Consider the following 22,417-nt stretch of genomic DNA (forward strand, 5'->3'; position numbering starts at 1 on the left):
AAGACTATACAGCTTTTGAGACGACGAAAGTAGTAAGTCGTTTCCCTTTTCTGTTTATTCTACCTTAGTCTTTGGTTTCTTAATAATTTTCTTGTTGCCCCTTCAGGTGATAGCCGAGGTCTGAAACCTTATGAGGCAACACGCTCAACTCTTCTACCAGTTAAAAGCTGCCGAGACCATAAAGGCATACATTGCCCATAACATGGACGACAATAAGGATCTCCACACCAGGTTAGAGACAACAGAGAGTGAGGTCACTACTACTCGAAAGCTCATTGAGGAAAAAGTTGGGTTGTTGAGGAAGGCGGAAGAAGGGAATGAGACAACTAAAGCTGAGGCTTGTCAGCTAGCCGAGAAGATGGAGACGATGGAGATTAGCAAGAAAAAGGTCGATGAGAAGGCTAGACGGCTAAGGTAAGGGCTGTAGGAACTCCGGGCCGTGTTCGTCTTTCAAGAGGAAGAGTTGGAGGCTAAGTACCAAAAACAAGTGGACGACATGTTCTTCTATGGCTACAGGTGTTGTATGAAGAAACATGGTATCGCCCAAGACACTCCCAGTTTTTTTCGGACGACGAGGATGAAGCTGCAAACGGCCCTGCCCAGGATAGAAGAGATGCTTTTGGAATCAGTCCTTCTGGCAGGCATGCTTGATCTTGTATTTGTACGCATTTATCCTAGTTGAATGTGTCTTAGACGGAAAAACTTGTAAAGACGTTGGATTTTCTATATTTTTTAATAAATCTATTTTATTCATTTCTTTTCATACATTTTACTTTCATAAACAAGTTTTATTGATAATACAACTTTAGGTTAGACACATTCCAAGGGCAAAGTAGGGGTACGTCGTCTAGTGTTTGAAGATGGTATGCCCTTGAGTCTCCACCCTTAGTTAAAACATATGGCCCTTCCCAATTAGCCTGAAGCTTTTCAGCTCCTATTTCGACTGTGTTCTCGAAGACTCTTTTGAGGACTAGAGTCCATGTCCTGAAAAATCGTGGTCGCGTCTTCTTGTTGTAATGAGAGATCGCCCTTTGGTGGTAAGAAACCATCCAAGTAGCCACGTTTCCTCGTATTTCATTTACCCAATCCAAATGTTTTCCGATTTCTTCATCGTTGTCTCTTTGACCTTGCACGACCGTTTTGGCGGTAGGCATGCCTATTTGGGTTGGAATAACGACTTCCATTCCATAGGCAAGGGTGAAAGGAGTAGCTTTTGTTGGCTATCTAGATGTGGTCCGATAAGCCCATAAGACTTCGGGCAGTTTGTCTACCCATTTCCCTTTGGCTCATTCCAATTTTTTCTTTAGTGTAGCCAATAGGGTTTTGTTTGTTGCCTCCGTTTTCCCGTTGCTCAAAGGATAGCGAGGCGTTGAATATAGGTTCTTAATGTTTAACTCCAAGTAGAATGTTTGGAAGACAATACTGTTAAATTACGATCCATTATCTGCCACAATCGCTCGTGGGTCTCCGAACTGGCACACGATGTTTTTCCAAACGACCTTGGAAACATCCTTGTACTTGATGTTGGCATAGGCTTTTGCTTATACCCACTTGCTGAAATAGTCAGTTGCTACAAGTAGAAATCTCTTTTGCACTACTGCGACAGGTAAGGGGTCAATTATGCCCATCCCCCACTATGCAAACGGCCAAGGACATGTGAGTGGGTTGAGAGCTTTAGAAGGTATACGGGGAATGGGAGCATATCTTTGACAACGATCACATATCTTAACATAGTTTCCAACATCTTGTTTCATGGTGGGCCAATAGTATCCTTACGTGTGAGCACGATGCGCTAGGGTTCGTCCGTCTGGGTGATTGCCACACACACCTTCATGGAGTTCGGCCATGACATATTTAGCTTCTAGATCGCTCAAACATCTTAGGTATGGACCTCCAAATGACCGTCTATAAATATGGTCATTGATCAGAGTGAAGATGGCAACCTGTACGCAGAGTCTGTACGCCTGTTTCTCGTTTTTCAAGTAATTCTCCCATCTTGAGGTATTTCATGATATCCTGTATCCAACCAAGGTCTGCCTCATTGGCACTACATACTGGTCTAGGTATGATTGAGGGTGTGGCTTGGAGGTGGACGGGCAGCTTTATTGCTTCTCTTATAGGGAGAGTGGCAACTATTCCGGCCAGGGCGTCTACCTTCAAGTTCCACTTTTAGGGTACTCGTCTAACAATCCACTCATCTAGATTTTTTAAGCAATTTTCCACCATAGCGAGGTAGCAAGCCATGCACTCATCATTTTCTTCGTACTATTTCTAAATTTGTCCAACAATTAGCTGATAATCGCTCCTGATCTCTAACCTTGTTGTAGTCAATGTTATGGCAAAGTCTAGCATGGCTTTATATTTTACTTCATTGTTGGAAGCAGAAAAATAGAGACGGATGGCTTGCTCCAACAATTCTCCGGTTGGTGATTATAGGATCAAACTTACTCTAGAATCGGACGCCTTGGATGTTTCATCTACATGAAGTGTCCACCATTGCTCTCCAGGGGACTCAACTAGATGTGCTAGTTTTTGAGAGAGTTCGGCTATAAAGTCGGTCATAACTTGTCCCTTCAACGCTAACCTTGGCTGGTATTTGATTCCATGTTCATTTAACTCAATGGCCCATTTCAACATTCGTCCAGACAGATTCAGCTTGTGTAAGGTAACTCGGAGTGGCTGATTTGTGAGCACAATCACTTGGTGAGCCTAGAAGTACGGGCGAAGCTTTTGGGTGGCGTTTTTCAAGGCTAGGGTCGTCTACTCCATTCTAGAGTACCGAGTCTCTATGTCTACCATTGCTTTACTCATATAATATACGGGATTTTGCTATTTGTCTTGTATGTATTGAAACAGGACAACGCTAACTGCATAGTCAGATACATCCAGGTACTTATAGAGTTGTTTATCATACTTGGGGCTGCTCTAAATGGGCGGTTCAATGAGGTAGCGCTTGACTACTTCAAATGTCTGTCTGCATTCATCCGTCCAGCCGAATGTACTTGCTCCCTTGAGCATGAGGAAGAAAGGCCTCAACTTGTCTGTGGAACGGGCTATGAAACGCTGGAAAACGACTAGACGGCCCGTGAGATGTTGCAACTCCTTTTTGCTGCTTGGGGCAAGTGTTTCAAGGACGACTTTTATTTTATCTGGATTAACTTCAATTCCTCTTTGGGTCACCATAAACCCTAGAAAATTTTCTACAGAAACGCCAAAAGTGCACTTAGCTAGATTAAGCTTCATGTTGTATGCCCGCATCAGGCGGAATGTTTCTTCCAGGTGCTGGACGTGTTCATCTTGGATTCCGTTTTTCACAATAATGTCGTCAATGTAGACTTCCACGGTTCAGTTGATCAAGGGCTTAAAGATCTTCCTCATTAATCTTTGATAAGTAGCACCAACATTCTTGAGCCTAAACGACATGACTTTGTAGTAGTATAACCCATATGGTGTAACAAAAACTGTCTTCTCCTCATCCAGCTAGAACATGGGAATTTAGTGGTATCTGGAGAAAGCGTCTATAAAGGAAAGCATCCCATGCCCGGCAGTGGCATCAACTATCTGATCTATCCAAGGTAAGGAAAAAAGATCATTTGGACATGAGTCATTCAGGTTGGTGTAATCAACACAAACTCGACATTTCCCATCATTCTTTGGAATGACCACCACGTTTGCCAACCAGTCCTGATACTTGACTTCTCTGATAAACCTGACCGCTAGCAACTTGTCAATCTCCGCCTGGATGATTTTCTGCCATCCGGATGGAAGCGTCGAACCTTTTGTCGGACGGGATGTGAAGAAGGTATGACATTAAGCCTATGAGAGGCCATAGATAGATGGATTCCCGGCATATTAGAGTGAGTCCAAGCGAAGACATCTTTGTTCCATTGAAACACGCTTTCGAGCAGTTCCAATTCATCGGATGTGAGCAAGGAGCTAGTATAGGTGATTTTACCTGTGTCATGTGAGAGGCTCAGTGGTTGGAGTGGATCAGCTGCAGATGGATCATTCTCCACCGAGTTCATTAATTGCTATTACTCTCTTGTATTTGATAATTTCGGATGTGCTTCTTCACTAGCTGGGTGTTCAGAATCTAATGCCACTTGGTAGCATTGGCGCATGGCTAGCTGGTTGCCAAGAAGGTTAATTTGTCCATTCTCAATGAGGTAGCTCACCATTTGATGATACGTAGAGGGAACGACTTTCATTCTATGAAGTCATGCACATCCCATGATGGCGTTGAAATGGAACAAATCCTCGACCACCGAGAATTGTATGTTTAGGGTGATTAAGCTAGCCTGGACAGGGAATACAATGTCGCCCTGAGAAGTCGTCGTGGCTCCATTGAACCTGGATAGTAATCGCCTTAGATTCTCTAGGGTAGAGGGTGAGTAGTCCATCTGCTTGAAAACTAACATTTGTAAGAGGTCAGTTGAGCTACCCGGATCAATCAGAACCCTTCTCACGTCGAACCCACTTATTCCTAGTGTTAGGACTAAGGCATCTTCATGTGGTTGCAATACTCGACTAGCATTTACAAGAGGAAAAGTTACTATGCCGTCGACGGGGCACATATTTCCTTCCAGAAAGTTGTGTTTATCTTATAGAGACTGCATAGAGCAACCTTTGTCTTTTCTGTTTAAAATTATATCTTTCGTCAATAGGGCCTCCGTGGATGTAATTAATGACAGCTTTAGGAGTTGTTGAAGATGTGGGGCTTGGACGGCTAGGTCTTGGGTAGTCTCTCTTTGCCTGCCAGTTGCACAAACATATTGTTTCAGGTGTTCGACCATGATTAGTTTTTTCACCAAGTAGTGGAGACTTCTGCATTGTTCAGTGGTATGGTTGTGATCTTTATTATAAGTGCACATTTTGCTCCAATCCTATTTAGTCGGATCTATCTTGATCGATTCTGGTCACCTAAAGTCAGACAGATCGCAGATCATCAAGAGGAGTTTCTCATATGGGATACTGAAGGGGGTCAAACTAGTATGATTCTACTGCTGTTGGCCATCCCACTTCTTGTTAGCTTGCCTCAATTGGTTTGAGGACTTAGAACTTCCTATCTGGTCATGCCTGGTCGAACGATTGGTGACCAAGACCTACTAAGTAGCCGCCCGAACGTTGTCTTCAAGCATGGAGTACTTATTTGCTCGTCTGAACAGATCGTCCATTGTTGTCGGTGGCTTCTTTGCGAGAGACTCAAAGAATGGTGTGCCTGGACAGATGCTTCACTTGAAGATCTGTAGGATGGCGTCCATACTGCAGGATTCCACCTGGAGAACAGCCTGTTCGAACCATTTCATTAAGTCTATGAGTGACTCATTTTCCTACATCTTGATGTTCTATAGAGTGTTTATTTTTTTCTTATGATGAGTTGAATATAAGTAGTGGCCCATAAAGGCCTCTGATAAATCCCGAAAGTTGTTCACGAAATTATTTCGAAGACGGTGGAACCAAGAGAGAGTCTGGTCGTGTAGGCTGGCTGGAAAGACTTTGCACAACAATGCATCATTCCTTATGTCCAAATTCATGAGCTGCCTGAAGTGCATGATGTAATTGAACAGATCACTTATTCTGTTGTATGTCGTGAATTTTGGCACTATGAACCCCCTTAAGGGCTCATAGTTAATAATGTGAGGGTCGAATAGCATAGAGATCATGTCATCTAACTGCCGACTGCCGAAGTCAGGTGTGGCTCAATTTGCGGGGGGTCCTAATTATTACTACCTAGGTAGATGAGAAGGCCACTCTAACATAATTGTTGCTACTGAGGGACTTAGACTGGCCTCCAGGGTTTCTACCATGTCTGGTTTTCCCTCTATGCCTGGCTTCTGAGGTCCCAATCGGGCTCGCATTACATCTGATAAACGTGACTGTTTGTCGCACCTCTTCTTTACTGATACCTAGTTGAGTAGGTGTTTTCGTCCAACTACACCTGGCGAGCTAATGAAAACTCCTCCTCAAACCGTGTCATATGATGCCAAATGGGAACTCTACATTCCCGGGAAAAAATGTCTCATCAGTATGTCTTGAGGCTGTTCACTAGCTTTATAGTTTGTTGACTTTGAGAGGGGCCCGCTAATGACATTGGGACACGCAACTCTTCACTCTCTTCTTTGAGTCGCCTTGTTTGGTGAAGCAGAGACTGTATCTACTGATCACTCTCTCGTTGGCGTATTTCCATACTTTCACGCCAGGCAAAGTAGCTTTCGCTATCCATAGTTGATGATCGGCTTCTAGAGGGTGTTGACATCCTTAGTCGTTCCCAAAAACTGTGCCAATGTTGATGCTAAGCCAACTAGAGTTAGGTTCATCTAGCTTCGCTGAAGTTAGACAAACTTCTTCCTTACTTTGTGCCTCTTGAAGAATCTGTCTAGCTATACTGGAGCCAGACGGGTTTGCTTTCTACACAAAATGATGTCCAGATGGGTAGTCCAAGCACGCCCCTCCGAAGCTTAAGTTAGACAAGAGTAGCTCTAACTATTTTGTGGGAAAGAGTGAGCGTATGTACGCGTGTACCTTGTTCGTGCTTTTTGGAGGGTTTATATAGAGCTAATGACATTAACCTTATAGTGTTGACTAGACACTCTGACATTCTTCTGTAATGATGATTGTCCTGCGAGCGGCTGGGCAACCATCACAATTAAAGGTGGCTGGTGATTCATGCCCAGCTGGTGTACTCTTGATTCAGTCCTCAGATGGGAGTTATCAACAAAATTTATAAGCCTATTTCACCATATACTAGGGTAGCATAGCATAATGGTTCTAGGATCGTTCACTGGGATGAGTTTTCATTTCACACCTGATATTAGTTTAAAGAATTGGATTGGTGCTTTTTCTTTTCTAAGTTAGCTTTAAAAGAAAACATAATCTTTGGTTTGGAAAATGTTGGTTTTAAGCTAACCAAAAAAAATAGTAATTGATTTTAATTACAAAGAAAAGGGTCTTTTGGAGTTTCAGGTCACTAGATTCAGGCCCCTTATACAAAAGTGGAGATTCCGGATCTTTCCTCACATTGGGATTTAACCTATAGTTATCCTCCCAACCGGTGTGTTACAGTTGCTTTCCATTGATGGTTTCAACGCTAAATCCCTCTCACCTAGCATTTTCCATTCAAGGTGATCCTTAACCTTGGATTACCCTTCAAAAGCTCGCAAGAGATAATTAATAGATGTCTCCTTAGAGTCCAAAAGCTTACCAAGTGTTGGCTATTCTAGAAAATCCTACCTTTAAACCACCTACTAGAGGCTCACAAGAGATAAACTAGTGTAACTCAATGGACGGAGTCCACTTGTCTTACCAAGTGTTGGCCCAGGTGATTTTAAGGCATTTTAAGTTAACTAAAAATATAAAAACCATTAACGGGTCACAACTTCCTCTTCATTAAAAATTGAAACAAGGAAAACTCCCACTTTTGTAGTCGGGTCCCTTACCTAGCTCCCTTCCATCCAAGAGACAAAAAGTCTAGCCTCTCATCCTTTGAGAAAACATCTTCAGAGGTTGTTTGGCTAGAAAGAAAAATAAAATCAAAACAAGTAGGTAAGGCAGAGCAACGCTCTGTATATTTCTTACTAAAACATGTTAAGTGATTCCCCTCTCCAATGTCTTCCCCTCTTCAGAGAAACGAGAGATATCAAAGATATATGAGAGATATATTACAAGGAGATATCTTAGGATATATATAAAGAGATATTTTCAACCTCTTGATTAGATATCCTAAATATCTTAAAAGATCTTCAACTGATTACAAGGAGAGAATTGATAATTACACCAAATATCTTAAGGTAAAAATCTAACGGAGTCGGTGTAAAATATCTAAATATTACATTTTCGCATCGGAGAAAGGTGATGTGAAAATTTTTGAATTGGAGAAAGGCAGTGTGAAAATTTTCACATTAAAGAAAGTTAGTGCGAAAATTTTCGCATCGGGGAAAGTCAGTGCGAAAATTTTCGCATCAGGGAATGTCAGTGCGAAATTCCTTTTCAGCTTTGTGCAATTGCCTTCAAATGGCCATAACTTCTTCGTTTTAGCTCCGATTTGCACACCATTTGAAGCATTGGACTCCTGAATTCCCAAGCTTCAAAATGATATATAGTATGTAGACAATAAACTCCATAAAGTGCTCCAAATTTTCCTTGAAACTATTGCTCTTTTGAATTTTGCATAGCATGTGAAGATTTCGCATTACCATGTGAAATTGCTTCATGATGGATCTCTTTCTCTAATCTTCTTCCTTGCATCTCTTGATTTTCTTGGAAGCTCATTCCCAAGGGTTGCACAAAATTCTCTGTCATTCTTGGCTTGCTTCAATGATAAAAAAGCTACCAAAAACACCAAAACTAGCCAAAAATTGATTAAAAACATTTGCAAGGTTCCTTAACGTGCCAATTGATTTAAAAGGTATTAATTACTACTCAAACGTGTTTAAAATAGTTTATAACAAGCTATAAAAAATGCACTTTTTGAGTAGTAATCAGCTAGCAAGTGTCATCTACTGACGTGCCAAGATCTTGGATCGTGTAGTTGTATGTCCCCTCAACCAGTCGACGTTTGGGATTATGTGCAGCAATTAATTAACATGGACTTGTGGGCTAAATGGAGTCTCGTAGGCCACTCAAATGTCAGGCGTGAATGATCACGCATGCCATAGATCTTTAAGACTTGATGGGACAGTTCTTCCCTTTTGGGAGTCCGAACTCCCAATGTCGTTTGGCCCTGTGGGGGAAAAGAACCCTCTCACTTCTGGTGCCAGACGGAACTTGTCTTGGTCTGGATGGAACGATCCAGATGGATTACACACTTGTCCTAGACGGCCAGAGTGTCTAAGCTGGAAAGGGACACGTGAAGCAGGACCCCCCATAGGCATTTCTTCATCACAAAGGAGCTTCAGCATGTACCGTTTCATGGGAACACCCATAGGTGAGTTTTTATTTTTTATTTTTTAGGAAACTTTGGTATTTGGATCCATGAGGGTCATATATGTAGTGGAAGATTGACAATTGTTATTTTTTTTAATATAATATAGAGTCATGAATGTTTGGAAGCTAGTGCCTTGGCTTTTTTTAGAGAAAAAATAAAATAAAATAAGATTGATGTATATACACATGGCCATCCATGCGATGTTTCAAGTATGTTAGTAGTTTGTTTCATTGAATTAAAAATTAAAGTGAATGTGGTGGGTCATGTTGTTATTGGTTTACATTCTTATAAATTTAAAATGAAACAAATGAAAACTAATATCCATGTAGCTTTATAATATTCATAAAAATTTATTTATTTATTTATTTATTTATTCATTTTTATAAAGTTATTTGTTTCAAATTTTGAATATCCATGTTAGTTTATACTTTTCATAAAATCATTTTTTGTTAATTTTAAATATCTATGTTAATTTATATTGCTCCTTGAACTTTTAGTTTGTAATTTTGGTCAATCCATGTTAATTTGTGTTCTCCTTAAAATTATTAATCATTATTTTCATTGATCCATGTTAATTTTTTGTGGTCCTTTGAATTTTTAGTTTTTAATTTGATGGCCTATGTTAATTTTTATATACCACTGAGCTTTTAGTTGATGATTTTAATAACCTATGTTAGTATATATTGCTTCTTGAATTTTTAGTTTTTGGTTTTGGTTGATCCATGTTGATTTATATTGCTCTTTGAATTATTAATTAATATTTTGGTTGATCCATGTTGTTCAATAGTTTTCTTTAAATCTTAGGGTTTTAGTTTTTATTTACCTCTTATTAGTTTGTGATTTAAATATCCTTAGATGTTAGTTTTTATTATTTTCCAATTATTCATTCTTATTGAACCTAAATTAGTTCATGTTTTTATTATCTCTAGCATTAGTTTGGTTGTTCCTCATTAATTTAGGTTTTAATATCCCTAGTTGTTGACTTTTTTTTAATATTTCATGTTAGTATATATTCTTAATAATTTTAGGGTTGGTTTCCATTAATTTATTTTCTCATGTTTTGATATTCTAGTTGTCATTTTTCAATATTTCATGTTAGTACATGTTCTTAGTATTTTAAGGAGTAGTTTTCACTTATTTAATATCTCGTGTTTCAATATTTCCTACTTTCTAGTTTTTGATATTTGATTGTTAGTGCATGTTCTTAACATCTCTAGGCTTAGATGCCATTGATCTTGTTATTCCATTATTCTTAAAATTTATTGTTGGTAGTTTGATGTTAGTTTTATAAACTAGATGTTAGTATATATTTTTATTTTTTATTATGTTCAGTTTCCTTGACCCTTGATGCAATTAATTTATGTTAGTTTAAAATTGTTTTTATCATTGTTATTATTATTGTTGTTATTGTTGTTGTTGTTGTTGTTATTATTATTATTATTATTATTATTATTATTATTATTTGTATTTGTTAACCCATATTGATTTTTTTGTTGTCCTTTGATCTTTTAATCTTAGGTATTGATAATCCATGTCATTTGAGTATTATTAGATCATTTTCATGCTATGAGAGTTCTCATCTTTAAAATTTTGGTAGTTCTAAGGTGTTAAATCTTCTTAGTATTATTCATGATAATTTTATGTTAAATAATTTTTCTTAAATGGTAGTAAATTAGTTTCAGGATGATTTTTGGTTATTTGTTTGATATTAGTTAGATTCATGTTATTTAGATTATTTGCATGCCATTAAAAGTCTTATCCCTTATAGTTTATTAATTCTTAGGTTTTAATCTTCTTGTTTTAGTTTCATGTCATTCGATAATTTTCCATGATATTGAAAGTTTTCATCTTTAGAAATTTAGTAGTTTTTAGGTTTTAGATCCTCTTGTTATTATTCATGTATTTTGATTGTGTTATTGTATTAAAAGTTGTCTTTTTTTGCAACTCGGTAGTCTTAGGATTTCGATCCTCCAATTATTATTCATGCAATTTGTTTGTGTTATGAATAAAAAAATTTATCTTGGAAAGTTTAGAAGTTCTTAGGACTTAGCCTCATTCTTATTTTAGATTCATGTTATTTATTTATATTCATGCTATTTATAAATATAGTTGCTCATCTTTTAAAGCTCGTTTTTCTTTTAAGACGTAGTTTCTTGTTACCACTCATGGTGTTTAATTATTTATTTATTTTGCAAGCATATTGGCTTGTTTGGGACTCGAATCTCCTTATTAAAATTCTTGTTTGATCTTTTATATTTGAAAGCATGTTATTTGTTTGTGATTTAGTTAAAATTCATGATGTTAATTGTTTATCTTTCAAAGATTGATTTTTAGAAAAAGATTTTTAAAAATTGACATTTTGAATTAAGTCAAAATCACTTCTTTTCTTTCAAAAAATTAATTTTTCTCCATAAATGATGTGGCTCCTTGATCCCAAATGAAAGGTAGTCAATAAGTCAATGCATGTTGATAATTCTTTTGTTTTCAAATCCCTTTTAAATTAGAAATAAAATAAAGTAAAATAAAAACTCCATTTTTGTGTCCAGTGTTTTGGATTCATCAAATCACATGGTTTCTTTTGCTTTCCTAAAATCATTCTCAAAAGAATTTAAATCTTTTTTAAAAAAAAAAATCTATTCCGGGTTTTTAAGGCCAAGATCTCACTTTGTTTTAAACAAAAAAAAATATATGTAACTTAGTTTTATCCAGATTACATTCCTTTTTCTTAGTTTTCTAAAACTTTATTTTCTTAACATAGATTTGAACTTGTGCTCCCAAGCTAATAGGAATACACAGGTGAATCTTATGAATATTAATTGGGGATTCGATGGGACCCCAACATAAAAGAATCTTTTCAAAACTTATTTTTGTTGCCACTTTTTCTACTTGTTATAATCATAGCCGTCAATTTTTTAGGAATAATATGCAAGATGTATGTGAAAATTGATGACTTTGTATACTTTGATCATTTTTTTATGCTATTTAGATACCAAGCATCCTAGGATTTCTTTCTTTTATTATTTATTACTAGAATTTTGATCTAACCTTCCATGTCCTATGAAAGCGCATTATAAGTTATCTATGTTATTCAGGTACTCATCTTACATTCGCATTTTAATTCCATAAATTATGTATTGCTTTGTATATGATCATTACGTATTGCTTCGTATGTGATTGTCATGTTTAGCTTATCTTTTTTTATTGTTTGTTTGGTTTGTCATGTTTGATTAAGAGACTAGGGTAAAATGCATGATGTGTGTTTTATTTTCTAAACTGACCATTGATGTCTTGTGATAGTGCTTAAGTTGCGATTTAGGTATGCAATACAATCCTTTCTTTATGATTGTGTTTTGAATTCTTGTTTGGCTTGTAAGTGTTGATAGATTTTAAAAATCACCTTAATCCATCTAAGTATCCATAATCAATTGACTAATTGTCATATTTCCATCAACTTAGCTAGTAGAGACCTCTTTAGGGCTTAAAGGGATGCTACCTCTTTGGAGGTACCTTCCCAATAGGTAACCTAATCCCCAAACCCAGACTTGAGTTTTTCGTAGATAACTTTTTCAAAAGCTAGGAGTCATTTTAAGGGTTTTGTTCTTACTTGATTTCCCCTTTTAAAAATAAATAAATAAAAGTAAGTTGTGACTTTAGTTTTTTTTTTTTTTTTTAGTAAAATGCAATTTTTCCTTAAACAAAAGTGAGTCTCACCAATCGAGTGGGAATGTATTGTGAAAAATGTGGGTCCACAACAACCCTTCAAAGGATGTGTCTAGTATTTTAAAGACATTTCTTCTAAAGGTCACCTTCAAATCTATAAACAAACATCTCTTCTGAATGAATATTCATCCATTATCTCCAATCTTTCTCTTTTATTGTCATTCAAGTCCTCCTTAGCTTCAAGTCTAGTCATTTCTCTTTTTTTTACCAAATATTTGGTATACAAGTGAGTACAAATCACCAAGTGATTCACCATTTTTTTGTGATTTGAAGTGTTACTATCGCAAAAAAAGTGATCATTGTATCCTGGGAGACAATTGTCAATAAACCATAAGCACCTGAATGAGACAAATTTATCTTAAGGACATAGAGTCAAACTTTAGCCTCGATTAACCTTATTTGTGAGTTTCAATTTCCTACTTATTTTATTTATTTGTATATCTACTATACACACTTATTATCCATATATTTTCAGTGATTTGGACTACAAATTTTAATTGTAAATAGAGATTTCTTCTCCAAATAGGATTTTAGGAGAAGAAATTATGTTTATGGAAAAGTTTTTAGTATAGAAAATCAAATTTAATGTAGTAGATCTTGACTTGTCATGTTTGAAAGTCTATGATTATTGATAAAAAAAAAAATTAATGTTATTTTTCTTTTAATTACAAGTCTTTTATATATAAAAAAGTTAATATTTAAGTATAAAACCTTTTAGAAATGTAACTCAACTCTATTTATGGAATAATTTTAAATTTTCCTTTTAGCGAAAGTTGAAATAAACGTAAAATAACTACTTTTATTATAAGTTGATTTTATGTTTGGAATAGAATGCTTTTATTATAAATAAAGAATAATTAAGATATTTTAAAATTTTAGTTAAATAAAACTTGTTGAATACACAAATATTTTCTCTCTTTACACCCATCTTATTTTTAATTTTTTTTTTTTTTAGTAAAAATGTGAATGTCTTTTTTTTCATCATCCTTTTGACGCTCATGTCTCAAATCTTAATTAGCTTTCTTATTCACTTTTCTTCCCCTTTCCTTTATTTTATTTCAATTTTCTTTTAACTAAAATAGAAAAACAACTAAATAATAATAATAGTTGGCGTGCAACCATGACTATTGTCGGTATAGATAGAAAAGAATTGGTGGATTAAATAACCATTAAATTAATCATCAAAACTTTAACTTTTTAACTCAATAAAATTTAGACTTGACAAACAATGGGTCATACACATTGAACAAATGTTATGCAATTCAAAAAGTGATATATGGCAAAATTTGAAAGGCTACAAAATCAAATCTTGTAAAATAAAATGATTAAAGTAAAAAAGAGAATTAGAAAAAGATATTCTCTTGTTAGTAAATTTATGAAATGAAAGAAACAAATTGCTTAATTGAAGTCAAAAGAGAATTGTAAAGAAATATTCTCTCATTGATAAATGTTTTAAATGAGGGGACACAAATTGCTAAATCAATCAATCAAATTCCTTAAATTGAGTAATCAACTATTGGGGATTCCAAATTTAATATCTTAACTTCACCTATAAATAAATATCAACTCCTTCAATATAGGGGATTAAAATAATAAATAAATAAATAAATAAATTTTAAAAGAAGACAGAGAAAAAAGGATCTCAAGGAGAAAAATGTTTCACAATATGCCCCCTACAAGTCCAAAAAAAGCACATGAAAAACTACATACATACTTTTCACCATTCTCAAAGTTCAATAAAGTCATTTAGAAACAAACTATGTAAGACTCTCAATTGAACTTTAATTTCAAAGAAATACTTAAATCGTCATTCACTAGATTGTAATTAAAACAATCAAATCAAAGGAAAATTTTCTTTACAAAGAATATTATAATGGAGAATTATACCTCATAATTTTTCTAATTAGGAAAATTTAGGTAGGTATATTTAACAACTCATTCAAAAATAAATTTTATCCCTAAAAAATTAATATACATTTATTGGAGCACTAAGTGACAAAATTCGAAACTAATGGAGATTTAATGCAATTTTATGAAGATTAGACTGAACGAGGACTGGATTGGTCTAGTTCACCACATCAAGCCAAAAATGAGTTGAATCGACATTAAATCGGTCCAACCACTAGGTGAGTTAACTTAGCCAATTCAAGAACTACACTAGATAAGACCATTTGGAATTAGAGAATTAGTCGATGTTCAATTAATAATGCAGCAATGATGAAATTCAGTGGAATTAATTTAGATACTACTGAATGGATGTCTCACAAAGTGGACTAAATTTTATCAATTTGATTGATTCGAAAAATTCATATGTTTAATGGAATTAATATTTGTGACTAATTATATCAATTCGAGAAATTACATACTTCTTACAATCATTCAACATTTTGAGAATAATTCCTTTTTCTATTAAAAATTGTGTGCTCCACTTGGTTTGGTCTACTTCCAAAGTAGAAATGATTCCATAAATATTGAATTATATTGTTTATTAGGGAGGATTGAAGAGATCAAAGAATGCCCAGGAAAAAAAAAAACAATGAGACACGCCCACAGGCTAAGACTTCAACATTAACTAATTAAATTCTATATTCTATATTCTATGTCAGCCATGACATCACCTCCATTCTTCTTCTCCAAGCCAAAACCACACGGTGAAGATCTATATATATATCTGAATCATCCGGTGTTTAATTCCACTGAAAGTAAGAAAATTTCTTAGAATTCTCTCTGTTAGCCGTAGTATTAGCTAGTGATGATGAAGAAAATAGAGCTTATTTTTGTCTCTGTCTCAGCTATAGGACATATTGTATCAACTGTGGAGTTTGCTAAGCTTCTTGTTGGTAGAGATGACCGCTTCTCAGTCACTCTGCTCATCATGAAGCTACCTTTTAAGGACTCTGCGGCAACCAACTACATCCATTCAGTTTCTGCTTCCGTTTCCGGGTCCATTCGATTTGTCCACCTTCCTGAACTCGACTCAGATTCATCATCGTCATCCACTACTATCTTATTCTCTAATATCATTGAAAGGCAGAAGCCTCTGGTGAGGGATGCAATCCACCAGCTCACTCGGTCTGACTCGGGTCGACTCGCTGGGATTGTGGTCGATTTGCTTTGCACTTCCATGATGGATGTAGCTAATGAATTGGGTGCTCCTTCCTATGTGTACTTCGCCGGCAGTGCGGCCTGCCTTGCTCTCATGTTTCATCTTCAAACCCTCAAGGACCACCAGGGCTTGGATGTTACTGAGTTTGCTAACTCGGATGCTGAGTTGGTGGTCCCGGGTTTTGTCAACCCGGTTCCTGCTCGAGTCTTGCCTGCTGTGGCGGTGGACAAGGAGGGTGGCGGATCCATGGATTTCCTCGACCGGGCAAGGGGCTTTAGAGACGCCAAGGGTATTTTGGTAAATACGTTTGTGGAGCTAGAATCTCATGTGATTAACTCCTTTGTCGATGGTACAACTCCTCCCATTTACACAGTAGGGCCTTTATTGAACTTACAACATGCCAACAACCAAAAACAAGATAGTGACTTGGATGTCATCCGATGGCTTGATGATCAGCCCACATCATCTGTGGTGTTTTTATGTTTTGGCAGCGCTGGAGCATTCCACATGGATCAAATCAAGGAGATTGCAATTGGGCTTGAGAATAGTGGGCATCGTTTCTTGTGGACACTCCGAAGACCTCCACCAAAAGATGAGATGACACTATCTAGTGATTATGTGAATTTCAATGAAGTATTACCTGAAGGGTTCTTAGATCGCACATCTAAAATTGGAAAGATAATTGGATGGGCACCACAAGCGGCTGTTTTAGCTCACTCTGCAGTAGGAGGGTTTATATCTCATTGTGGGTGGAATTCTACATTAGAAAGCATATGGTACGGTGTCCCAGTAGCTACATGGCCTATGTATGCAGAACAACAGTTGAATGCGTTTCAAATAGTAAGAGAGTTAGAAATGGGGGTGGAGATTAGATTGGATTATAACATGGATACTAGTAATCTTGTAAGTGCTCAAGAAATTGAGAGTAGAATAAGAAGTTTAATGGATGATAGCAGCAACATTAGAATGAAAAGGGCAAAAATGAAAGAAAAGTGCATGAGGGCCTTGACAGAAGGTGGATCTTCGGACTCTAGCATACAACGTCTAATTGGAGACATGATAACTAATATCTCATGAAGCGAAAGTTATAGCGATGTATTATCAAAAAAAGGTTCTAAGTCCTTAAAAATGTTTGTTTCAATTGCTTTTAATAATGTGTTGGTTGAGTGTCATAGAAAAGTTGATTAAAAAATTAAGTTGAAAAAAATGTATTGTCTACTTATTTTAAATAAAAATAAAAGTAGCATATGTTACATCTTATGTGACATCTTTATTTTAATATTAGATGATGTATCAAATCCAAATTGTACGTGAATATAAATAGATTTTAGGCTTTCTCATCTTATATGTCTTGTTCTTGTAAACCCCCATATGAAATGATCACGTCCCATTGCCATTTTCATTCAATTTGGTGTTTAATTTTGTTATTATTAATCGTAAGAGGTTAGTTTTACCAATCTTCCTCACATTTAATTACAAATATTTGAATTTTCAATACCTAACCTTGTCCCATGTCATTTGGGAGTGGTTATTAAAGGATTAAAGTAACTTTGTCAAAGTAGTGGTTGTGAAATGACAAAATTTTGGTTTTAGTAATATAATTTTGTAGATTTAGAGGGTATTTGGTAAATTAACTTAATAACTTAAAGTAACTTGATAACTTAATTTAAGTTATTAAGTAAATTAAGTATGTTTGGTAACTTAATTTAATGATACGGTTTAAAGTAAAAAACAACTTTAAGTAATAAGTAAAATAATTAATTTATTTTAAGTTTATATCCCCATTTACCCTAATTATCTCCACAATCTCTTTTGTTACTTCACGATCTCCATTGTTCCTTGACCCATTTTTCCTAATTATAATTTATGAGAATTATTATGTTAATTTAATTATTTGAAATAAATTTTAAGTTAATTTTATTAAACAATCTTAATACTTAAAGTAATAATTAAGTAATAAATTTTTAAAGTCAACTTAAACTATTAAACAATAAATATTGATAAGTTTTACCAATTATAAATAGAATTGTGGACCCCGTATTTCTGCTCATGCGCTTCCACTCGATGGCAAACTCGTTTTTTATTTGAAAATGATTTATTGATTAAGAAAAAGACTTGAAGTCACCACTTATTTTTGTTTTATTTTTAAATGGCAAACAAAATAAGAAAGAAAACCTTAAATGTGACTCCTTATTTTGGAAAATGTGGTCTGCAAAAAAAAATCAGATCAGGACTCGAGAGTCATATTACTTATTGGGAAAGTACGGTAAAGACCGTAATACCCCTCTAAGTCCCTAAAGACAGGTATCTACTAATAAAATGAAGCAATCATGTCAATTGGTAAGGAAATCAATAGATACCCAGAACGATCATACACATGCAAAAATCAAAACACTCAATAAAGAATGACCAGAATGAAAGCGGGTGCATACCTTGGCAACGAGGTATAATGCGCTATCAAGAAATGGAGTTAGTGCACAATTAATGAATATAAAATATGGCTCACATATCACTAAATCAAATACGAAATCACCAATGACATACCTAACACTTCACTCAAGTTCATTTTTATTTTAAATAAAACTTCTTTGATATTGGGCCCCCACCAAAACCCATTTTATTTTGCATGAATCAATTCCAATAACTCTATTATTCGGAATTACAGGATCAAATTCACGCTTATTTTAAAACATTTTAAAAAATCATGGAAGATGTGAAAATGAGGCTTGCTGAGAAGAAAATGACAACAAATTTTATTGGGAAATAGGTTTTTGGAACCTAAACAAAAAAATAAATAAATAAAAAATAAATAAAATAAATAAATAATAATAAAAATAAAATATTCCAAGGATGAAAAAGTTGAAGAGTAGAAAAACTAAAATCTAGAAGAATGTTTGAAGAAAAGGATTTGGAAAATTATTTATAAAAAAAACTAGGATGATGGTTTGGAAGATTATTTTAAAATCAAAGCTGATGAAAATGAAAATGACACATGGCCCCAAAGATGCCATGCAAACCATGCAGAAGAGGGTCTGGGCCTTTTAGGGCAATTTCAAGAGGATGCACCGCAGCTAATCTCATAGGCGTTTGATCCATAAACTCTTTGGGATGAATAGTAGATTGACTCATCAAGGCGGCAAATGGAGGTTGTCTCACCATCAACAAGGACCTCACCACGTAGAACAGAAACTTCTCTTTAGGACCATTTTCATGCCTATTGCCACCCACCACCAATTGCATTTCCAGGAGCTTAAACCTTTAGCATCCGAAGCTTAATCGAGAAGGCAACTGTTGTTATCATCACCCATGTCGTCTCCACGTTCACCACCATGAAGGGGTGATTCTAAAGTGGTCACACCCACATCCTCCACCATAATCGCATTTTTTTCCGCTGCGTTAAAGAAGGGTGTGACAAATTTGCAGAGACGTGGTATTATGGGAAGCCACGCATATATATTTCACATATGGTCCCGAACTTGTGATCTACCTTTTTTCTTTCTTCAGTAATACACCATCCATAGGAGATCATCAGGGTTTGGAAACCAATTACAGCAACTTGAATCAATGGCTGGAGGTAAGTAGACTATGCCTAGTCTTTTATAGATTCAGTTCATCTTGCAAGTGTTAATTTTGAATTGAATGTATCATATGAATATCTAGCATTTGGTATCAGAGCTTGAAAATCTTGCCTCTGCCTTGGTATCTATTTTGCTAGAGAATTGTTTTTTTTTTTTAATGGTTTCTTTTCTCTGTAAGATACTATCTATAAGTTGATCATGCTTTAAAAAGAGCAAATAGCTTCAGCCTTGCCACCACATATCACAGGCCTTCATGGCGCTGATCATTGCCGCCATTTAGGCGCCATTTTAAGGCGTTTTGAAAGTGCATTTTCGGTGCTGTTTTGGGTTGTATTTTCAGCCACTACAGGCACCATATTTAAGCGCCATTAAAGCACTGCTGCTAGTGCTAGTTTCAAGGGTTGCAGGCACCATTTAGGTGCTATTTTTAGCCCATTTCAAGCGCAATTCAAGCACTATTTAAACGCCGTTGCTAGTGCTAGTTTCAACAACTGAAGGTGCCATATTCATGCGCTATTCACAGTGGTTGTCAGTGCTGGTTTCAAGCGCTTAAGGCGCCCATTCCGAGCACCATTCAACAACATTCAAAGCACCATTCAGCCCCCATTCCAAGCCTGTGAATGAAGGAATCGAGCTACACTCCGGTGGATGCAGCCCATCCCGTTGGCCGTGGCATGCATGGCATTGTTGGGGATGAAGTAGTCCACAGGTGGCTGAAAATTAGGAAGATGGGTTTTGTGTGGAAAAACTAGAGAGAGATTGGATTTCCAATGAAGCCCACTAACGAAATTGGGCTCATTAGTTAAATGAATGGGCAGTGGCCCATTTTTACAAAATCAAGGGCTTTGTGTATTGGGCCATGAATTAAATAAGAAATTTGGGCCTATTTAGGTTCTAATGGCCCGGTCATGAATTACTTTTTATTGGGTTTTGAATTGATTAAGTTTTATATGGATTTAGGCACCCTTTCATAATCTGAAATCCTTTAATATTAATTCTGAATTATATGTGATCCTTTATACATGCATATTAAATCATTAATTTTAATGTTTGTATGTATAAAATGTAGCTTAATCTTGTGTTACATATATTAAATGTTGTAGCTATTGATGCATGCAAATTTTATCTAAATTGTATAAGATATATTAAAATATATATATCATATAATCTTAATGTCTAGTGAACCATATAATTTTTTAATAATTAAGGAATAGCCACAGCAACCTTAATTATATAAAAATTATATATTAAGTAAATCTGGATCACAATATGGACATTAATTGTAATTAATTATATGAATATGATGATTTTACCCTATAGGGATTTCATTATATTTATATAATTAATTAGGATAAAATATTAATATTAATTTTCCTAATTTACCCACATGAGTTGGGAATAATTAATTTAATAGGTTTATCATAAAGCTTATAGATAGAAAAATATCAAACTATATTCATAATAAATTTCATAATTAAATAAAATAGTTTGATAAAGTCTATCATAAAGATAAAGAATTTTATTGAATTAAAGATTTAGCCCACAAGCAATTTTTAATAAAATTAGATTCAATTTTTTAGCATGTTCCACATTGGTAAAACATGAATTTAAATTAAAGCCTCAGTTTTTAATAAGTTTGTAATATTTTTTTATGTAGTTTTACCTAGCATATCTGATATTCGTTGTGAGGTTCCCGAACTTAGGGGAGATAACTTTAAGATATGGAAGGAGAGAATTCTTCTTCAATTAGGGTGCATGTTCATAGATTATGCTATAAGGAAAGATGAACCACATAAGATCACTGATACTAGCACACCTGAACAAATTTTATTGTATGAACGCTGGGAGAAATCTAATCGCCTTAGCGTGATGTACATTAAGACAAAAATCAGTGCTGGTATGCGTGGTTCAATCGAGCAACATGAGAATGTCTGTGAATTGCTAAAGGCTATTGACGAGCAATTCATCACTTCAGATAAAGCCTTGGCAAGCACCCTAATAATGAAGTTCACATCCCTGAAGCTCACCGATATAAGAGGTGTGCGTGAACATATCATGGAGATGAGGGACATTGTGGCTCAATTGAAGAAACTCGAGGTAGAAATGTCTGAATCTTTCTTGGTGCACTTTATCCTTAACACTCTTCCACCTCAGTATGGACCTTTCAAAATCTCTTACAACACACATAAGGATAAGTGGTCAATCAATGAATTGATGACCATGTGTGTTCAAGAGGAAGGAAGGTTAATGATGGAACAAGGAGAAAGTATCATGCTGGTGACGCAAAGGAAAGGAAAGAAAGGAAAATCTCAAGCCAGTCAGAAAGGGAAGCAGCAAATTTCTCCTAAATCTGATATTAAGAAAGACGAAAAGTGTTTTTTCTGTAAAAAGAAAGGACACGTGAAGAAGAAATGTCTGAAATTTCAGAATTGGCTTGAGAAGAAAGGTAACCCTACCTCATTTGTTTGCTATGAATCTAATATGGTTAATGTAAACACCAACACATGGTGGATTGATTCTGGATCTACAATCCACATTTCAAATTCCTTGTAGGGTATGCAAAACCTAAGGAAGCCAGTGAAAAATGAGCAATTCATCTTATCCGAAAACAAGATGGGCTCGCATGTGGAAGCAATAGGGACATGTTATTTAACTTTATATGGTGGTTTTATTTTGGAATTGCAAAGGACCTTTTATGTACCAAGTTTCTCACGAAACTTGATTTTAGTTTCTAGACTTGTACCGTTTGGATATTCCTTTCATTTTTCAGAAACATCTTTCAGTTTGATTTATAAATCTGATTGTGTTGGGAATGGTATCTTGTCTGATGGTCTTTATTGTATATTATTACAAAATGATACCGCTCATAATTCATTACATGTCCAAACTAGCATTAAGAGATGTGTTGTAAAAGAGGATTCCTCTACATTGTGGCACCGGAGATTAGGTCATATCTCCATAGATAGAATCAAAAGATTAGTGAATGATGGGGTACTTAGTACTCTAGATTTTACTGACTTTGAGACTTGTGTGGACTGCATTAAGGGTAAACAGACCAATAAGTCAAAGAGAGGTGCTACTAAGAGTTCC

At 35.4% G+C, this 22,417-nt stretch overlaps 3 protein-coding genes across 3 annotated transcripts; 2 read left to right on the forward strand and 1 right to left on the reverse strand.

The window, feature by feature from the left end:
* Positions 1-4,217: 4,217 nt before the first annotated feature.
* LOC117911040 lies at positions 4,218-4,574 on the reverse strand. Its single transcript, XM_034825202.1, has one exon. It carries the CDS (start codon positions 4,572-4,574, stop codon positions 4,218-4,220), a length of 357 nt encoding a protein of 118 aa, XP_034681093.1.
* A 10,760-nt stretch (positions 4,575-15,334) lies between these two features.
* Positions 15,335-17,028, forward strand: LOC117911486 (anthocyanidin 3-O-glucosyltransferase 2-like). The gene has a single exon (XM_034825885.1). The coding sequence runs from the start codon at positions 15,396-15,398 to the stop codon at positions 16,824-16,826; it is 1,431 nt and encodes a 476-aa protein (XP_034681776.1). The 5' UTR covers positions 15,335-15,395; the 3' UTR covers positions 16,827-17,028.
* Positions 17,029-19,313: 2,285 nt separating this feature from the next.
* LOC117911041 lies at positions 19,314-21,675 on the forward strand. The gene is made up of 3 exons (XM_034825203.1): positions 19,314-19,323; positions 20,985-21,480; positions 21,561-21,675. Exons 1-3 carry the CDS (start codon positions 19,314-19,316, stop codon positions 21,673-21,675), a joined length of 621 nt encoding a protein of 206 aa, XP_034681094.1.
* The last annotated feature ends 742 nt before the right edge of the window (positions 21,676-22,417 follow it).

Source organism: Vitis riparia, chromosome 3 (assembly GCF_004353265.1).
Source record: "Vitis riparia cultivar Riparia Gloire de Montpellier isolate 1030 chromosome 3, EGFV_Vit.rip_1.0, whole genome shotgun sequence".
NCBI classification, from domain to species: domain Eukaryota; kingdom Viridiplantae; phylum Streptophyta; class Magnoliopsida; order Vitales; family Vitaceae; genus Vitis; species Vitis riparia.

Bases quoted from the DNA above. Each gene is read 5' to 3' on its own strand.
- LOC117911040 (XM_034825202.1), bottom strand. From the start codon at position 4,574: ATGTGCCCCGTCGACGGCATAGTAACTTTTCCTCTTGTAAATGCTAGT.
- LOC117911486 (XM_034825885.1), top strand. From the start codon at position 15,396: ATGATGAAGAAAATAGAGCTTATTTTTGTCTCTGTCTCAGCTATAGGA.
- LOC117911041 (XM_034825203.1), top strand. The intron at 21,481-21,560 runs GTATGGACCTTT...TGTGTGTTCAAG, and splicing joins CTTAACACTCTTCCACCTCA to AGGAAGGAAGGTTAATGATG.